The sequence below is a fragment of the Juglans microcarpa x Juglans regia genome, unplaced genomic scaffold (assembly GCF_004785595.1).
Source record: "Juglans microcarpa x Juglans regia isolate MS1-56 unplaced genomic scaffold, Jm3101_v1.0 JmScfU0095, whole genome shotgun sequence".
Classification (NCBI taxonomy): Eukaryota; Viridiplantae; Streptophyta; class Magnoliopsida; order Fagales; family Juglandaceae; genus Juglans; species Juglans microcarpa x Juglans regia.
In genome coordinates, this window is record NW_024475839.1 from 5670 (window position 1) to 12580 (window position 6911).

Sequence of the window (6911 nt, forward strand, 5' to 3'; positions counted from 1 at the left end):
ATTCAGGCCATACCTTTGGGTTTAGATGATATAACTTCTCGAGTCGTAATCTAATTCAACAGATCTACTCCCGATGTGACCCTTTAGGTGAAGTATGGGATTTTGCATATGACACTGCCACTCTTTTCCGTATAGTTTTGAAAGCTCCCATATTTGCTCCAGTCTACCTTTGACCGTTGCTAGCCTTGGGCAAGTACCTCTTGTCTTATTAGGGACACTGGCCTCTTCACCTCCTTGTTCTCACCACGATGATGGACTACTTTCCTAGCTCACCTACCATGAGGCAAGATGCTCATCTTCACCTCATGTTGTGATGTATTTGCCAGGCCTTCTACAATGTGCTTGCTTGTCTACATGTTGGACTAGTTACACTCTATAGCACCCGCAACTATTTTTTTCACTAAACCAATAGAGTGTTTCTCATCTTTCTTTCCATTCGATCAACCTCCATTGGTGGTCTGTCCCCTTGCGTTGGTAGGGCCCTCACACATCTACTTACACACTTGCTTGATTAAAAAGAATGACACTATCTCTAACCTCACTTGATTCATAAATTTGCCAATTTATTAAAGGATAACGATTTCATTCCAATTAGATTAGAAGAAACTTTTTGTAATCCATCTACAAATATGACAAGTGTACATTAAACATGCAAAATATATATTTTTTTTAAAAATTTAAATAGATGCATGCCAACTTTTTTTAAATGGATGAGACGAAAATCTTTGCATTCATTTAAAGAGTTATATATTCTCAAGGTTTTTTAAAAAGATTATACGCTGAAGTTGGTGTAAACACATCATTCATATTATTTAAATAGTAAAATTTATTTTATAAGATTCAAACTTTAACATTATCAAACTATGTCATGTAAATATTACTAAGGACCTATTTGGGGTTGCGATAAGAGTTTTAAAAAGTTCATAAATAGTCTTAAAAGCTATTTAATAGAAAAATTAAGTTATTTAGGTGTTATATATTAAAAAACTTTTAATGTCATATAAGCCAAAAAGTACGTTTGAGGAAAAATATAATTTTGATGTTTTTTCTCAAATGTGTTTTTCCGGATAATGAGAAACATAATTCGAGTTTTGAAAAGATTGTCAATGATAAAAATATCCATAAAACTTTAAGATAATTACAACTTTTAAACTTTTAAGTATATGGTAATAATCTTTAAAAATTCAAATAATCGTCATGTTACCTTAAAAAGTATTTTTTTAATTTATTTCCAAACAAACGTAACATGTTTAAAAGTATTTTAAACATATGTTACTAAATAATAAATAACTGTTTAATAGTATAACTTATTACTTAAGATATAAGGGATAAACTATATTTCCCACCGTAATTCTAAATATGTACTAAATTTACGCAGATATGCTTGATAATAGAATTTTTCTTTACTCATCCAACCAAGTTAGGTTGCAATTGCTCGATGATTAACCCAAATCAAAGCTCCAGAAATCGCCCGCATCAAGAGAAGGAAAACTAAAAGTTTGGATACGTTTGAGATTGGGTTAGGAATCTTAAAAAATAATTAAATAATCTTAAAAGTTTTTGAACGAAAAAAATAAATTATTTAGGTGATACATGTTAAAGTATTTTTATTTTAAATAAACTAAAATGTACGTTTGAAAAAAATTATTTTAATTTTTTTTAAACTTGTTTTTTCTAATAATCTAGAATGTAGTTTAAATTTTAAAAGATTGTCAATTAGTGAAAAATCTATACAATTTTCAGATAATTATAACTTTTAAATTTTTAAGAATATGATTATAATATTTAAAAAATAAATGATTATCCTTTCTACCTCAAAAAGTAAATTTTTAATCTTTTTTCAAACAAATGTAACATTTTTAAAAATATTTTAAATACATGATTACCAATTATTAAATATCTTTTTAATAATAAAACTTATTAAAAGTATAAGATAAAAGCTATATTTCCTACTGAATCCCAAACATTAACTTTGTCTCTCTCTTTGAGATGACCAAATCACCCAAACCTTAACATCGGCAAGCTCTCCAGTGATCCAGTCTCCACAGCCTTTCCGGCTAGCACTTCCAGCCACACATGGCACAACTGTAGCCACGTCTTTTCCCGATCCAACGTGCGCTGTGCCGCCACCCACCCAGCGGTCTTGTACACCACTGCTCTAGTCTAGCCATCGTCCACGGTAAACATAGCAATCTCTCTCTCTCTCTCTCCATTGCAATTTTCTTCTTTTTCAGACACCAGTGGCCATACCCTCCCTCTGCCCGTCTGCGGTCTGTTGCTCTCCAAGATTCCACCACGTCTCGGCTTCTCTCAGTTGCTGATATAAATTTGGAGCAAGGTTGAATACTTTTATTTCATGAATTTTTTATGGAGTTTTACGATCACTGAACTGACATGTGGTTTAATTTTTGGATTACCGGTTGTAATGGGATTTATTTTACACTACTCTTTTGTTTATTTGATGATAATCAGGAAATATGAGAATTTTATCAAATCATGCTCCTAAGATATTACATATTTTAAGTATTCTTAAGTGAAAGATGACAGTGAAAAATAAGGGAAAAATTATTGTTGCAAATGAGAGTTAGTTATGCTTAATATCTTTGGATTACTTAGATCTTTCTGTTAATTTCAGAAAAGATTACCATGATGGAGAACAGTTCAATGTAAATCCTCTTCGGTACCTTCTTCTAGGAATTTCATTGTAATAGCTATGTGTTGTGCCAAATGTCCTATTCTCTGCTTTGGGTGATGAACTTCCATCCCACATCTGGAGGAACTCAGGTGTGCATTGTAATTCTCACGGGTTGATTTGTTTTTCAATATGAATATATGTTCTATCAGGTTTCCTTTAAAGCCAGATAATTCAAAAGATTTGATAGAACATTCATGGGTTCGGTTGTGCAAATGCAGCCCTTCATAGTTCATTTGTCTTAGATATCTGGTTAATTGAATATCTAATTGGGGCTAATCTGATTGTGACAAGTAAACACGATGTAAACAAGCATGTAGCCTCACAAGTCATAAATGTTTGGTTCTGCTTCAAACTCATAAAAAGTAATGCTGTGTTCTTATTAAATTTGAAAAATTAGAATTTTATGTTTGCCTAAGATTAGAATTTTTAGTTGATAGATGATGAATTCGATGATGAATTATGCTGTAATTTATCAATCAAGTATGAACTTTATATAAATATATATATGTAAATGTATAAACGCTTCATAAATCGTCTATGTAGCTGCCAACAATAAGATTCTGCATAGTAGTTGTTTGAGCGTAGGAATTTGATTACAGATAATCTAGCGGTCTAAATTTTAGAATGTTCATTTCTATTTCCTGTTCTTCCTTTCATGTTTCATCTGTCAAATCCATGTGATTTTAAATTTGTTTCTTACTATGGGCTTTATCTTGAATAGAGTTTTAATTTCCTGTTAGTATGAGTTCCAGAATTTCTGAGAAAGGGTGGTTAAGCTCTCATTTAAGAAATACATAGGTTAGCCCATTTCCAAAAACTGAGGATTTTAATGATGAGTTATCTGTTTTGGTGTACGCTATATGTTTATACGTACGGTCCTCTTATTCTTTCGATGGAGAAGGGTTTGGAATTATTAATCTGAAAGGTCAAACTGACCAGAATCCTTTATTCAAACTCATATTGTAAATCTGTATTTTTATTTGTGTTTTTTTAAATTAACCACCAGTTATATTGGCCTAATTTTGTATAACTTTTGAAGTTCTGATGGGTAGCTTGGTTAGCTTCGTGCAGTTTCTGACATCTTGAGATTCAGAAGCCTGAGTGAATAAAGGAAAAGGCTAAGCCATCAAGCATCTGAGGTACAATTTTTCTTTCTGTTTTTTTCCTTCCTTTACGTGTTTTGTTAGCCTTTATACGCTAAGATGAATCCTATATGTCTCCCCACCCCCAGGGCCTTCCCGGTGGCGAAGTAAGGTATCATTCTGTTTGTTTTTTGTTTGCTTTTACTTTTATATACGAATCCATTGACTTGATTTGATTGTTTGTTCTGTTTATTCTACCTTGTTGCAGTGGTTGTCTTTGAAAATATTTATTACTATCCACAACCCTTCCTGTTGTACCTCTGTTGTTGCCGCATATGAGTGTAATGATACACAATTCAAAAGCTTTATCATTGTTTGTGGTTAGGAGCAAATCAGTGAATTAGTTGATGTGGTATTTCTCCTCCAAGCATTTGAACTTGATTTGTGAACATGGAGCTGTCAAGTTCTTTAATGGTCTACCAATAATCTGGTTTGATCATTTAATCTGCTTTCTTTAGCTTGATCCAGTTGGTTGGGACTTGGGAAGTGAATATATTACATTATCACTAGGAAGACACAGCAACCTACTGATCAAAAAAAAAAAAAAAAAAAAAAAGGAAGACACAGCAACCTAAAGCCCTAGTGCGAGATTAGCTGGACCTCTCCCTCAAGTTCTTCTATATCCTGCCACTAACGTTAGTTTGGTGGATCCAAGATGAGCTTGTAGCATTCATTATAAGAGCCTTTGAGGACAAACATCATCTGATCCAGTAAATATCTTTTAGCTTTATTTAATTTCCTCCTTATCGATCTTGGTTTGGCCCGATTGTTTTGGCATCTTTTCCATTATTATTGCCAAATTCCTGTTCTAGTAATCAAATATTACCAAAAAAAAAAGAGGCCTAACCTTACAGCTCTAGGGTGTTGTTATTTTGGTGCAATCAGGATTATCCTCATACCTCTTGGTTGTTGGCAAATGTGAGTCGCTCTAGTGCAATATATATGTTAGCCATGTTATAATTTCTGATTTTCTCATTGAAATTCCATCCTCTGTACTTTCGATTTTTCGGGCTCTTATTTTGGGTTTTTTTTTTTTTTTTTTTTTGGGGGGGGGGGGGGTTGGGGAGGAGGAGTAGGGTTGTCGGCTCATGTTGCAAACCTTTGCCACAACTGTAATTTTTGTTTAGAAGACCTTTTCTTCTATTTTCGTATTCTTTTAGTTCTTTTTCGGAGCCACTTTAGTAGATTGGAATAGAAATTGTATGTGGCCAATGCCCCCACAATAGTTACATGATTAATTTGTTAAAGTTCCTCTGTGGACCATGTTCATGGCTTGGTTAGCCCACAGAAAATTCAGATGTAATGTTTTTAGGGTTAGAATCTTCTGACAGATGCAATTTGAAATCTAATTGGCTCATTGTTAACAATAAATCAGGACTTTGAAGGATGACGGTTTTAAAGCGGTATGTGCTCCGATTGTTCATATCAATAAAGTACATCACAGCGAATGTCGTGGACAGAAATAATGGACGGATTGTTGTAACAGCATCAACAGTGGAACACGATATCAAGGGATCACTTGAGTGTGGCCGGTCTTGCAATGCCAAGGCGGCAGCAGTTGTTGGAGAGGTGCTGGCTATGCGACTCAGGGTGGAGGGTCTTGAAGAGGGTCAGGGAAGAGGGATTCATGTTGATGTTAACAAGGAAGTAGAAAAGAAAGGCTTTAAAACCGTACCAAGATATGGGCCATTGTCAATGCTCTTAAAAGCAATGGGATCAAACTTATTCTGGATGATAAGGATGACAATACTAGGTCAAATTACTGATATGTTCCTTCTTTTCCGGGTTCTCCCCTTATAATTTATGGAAGAGATCTTTATGATTTTTCTCGTCTTTTCAATTTTTTTTATTCTATTTACCATCTGAAGACAGTCTCGTTACTCTGGATTCTGGTTACCTTTGTGGAAGACTAATGAAGCCATCTGAGCTATTATTACCGAGCATAATGAAATGCTTCATAGTCATCTTCCTTCTGAGGTGTTATTGGCCTGATTGAGTCTAGTTGTCCCAGAGGAGGCACACCCCTTCCAAACCAGTAAATAAAAGTATCTACCTCCGTTTACTAGAAGTGATATGAGCAAGACGTTATCTTTTTTCAACCTGGCATACCGATGATATGAAGAGAGAAGAGAGAAAAAAAAAAGAAAAAAAAAAAAGAAAGAGAGAGAGCCACTTGTGCTTTATGTTTTATCTTCCTCTCAAGGTTCTCCCTTTATTGAGGTTCTCTCATGTCTTTTCAACAGGGAGTGGTGACTCTATACGGATGAGCAGTAATTGTATTGATGATGGAAGAATCTGTGCAGGAAAATATCCTTATCAGAGCAAGAAAAGGAGGAGATCCATGTCGAAAATTCTTGATAGAGGATACCATAACCAAATGAGCAAAGTGTTTTGATCGTCAAACTATTAACAATTCGCATCAAATCTTTTTTGCTCTCTATAATCCATCTGCATTCTCACTCTCTAAGCTTTCCCCACATTTCTTTTAATGGCTTGGCAATCTTCTTCCACAATCATCATGTTCGCTACATGGGGTATTATTCTGCAGCTCGTCCACAAGTTATTCTGCATCTACCATATGTGTTATGATGCAACAAGAGAATGATCTTACTAACAAATTAGATGATGACGCCATTTGTGGACTTGTGAGTCTCGATATTCGATACTCATCATCCATTGTTGTATTTTCCAGGCAATTGCAGTCCAGAACTCGTAAGGTTGAAAAGCTTAACGAGAACATTTATGAACTTCAACAACATGTTCAGGAGTCTAATAAAAAAATAGGAGACTTAAACAGGAGAATAAGGATTTAAAATCCTTATTTCTTCTTCATTTCAACTGCTAATCCTTTAGAACAAAAACGCTTAAAAAATGAGGCTAAAAGTTTCAAATTTTTGTAAGTCGTTTGATATAATAAAATAAAATGTTTAACAGATATTCATGACATGCAGTATTCATATTTCTCTTCTAATCATGCATAGTTTATCTTCTGGAGAGATTTATGAAAATGTCTGCCAACTGATCGTGTGTGCTTGTGAATTTTAGTACAATATTGCCCTTCTGCACATGATTGA

At 34.1% G+C, this 6911-nt stretch overlaps 1 protein-coding gene across 1 annotated transcript; it reads left to right on the top strand.

The window, feature by feature from the left end:
* The first annotated feature begins 3416 nt into the window (after positions 1-3416).
* On the top strand, positions 3417-5661 carry LOC121245635 (50S ribosomal protein L18-like). The gene is given in 3 exon segments (XM_041143596.1): positions 3417-3834; positions 5213-5503; positions 5506-5661. Coding segments are annotated over 2 exon segments (378 nt in total). The 5' UTR covers positions 3417-3834; positions 5213-5223; the 3' UTR covers positions 5604-5661.
* Positions 5662-6911: the final 1250 nt, after the last annotated feature.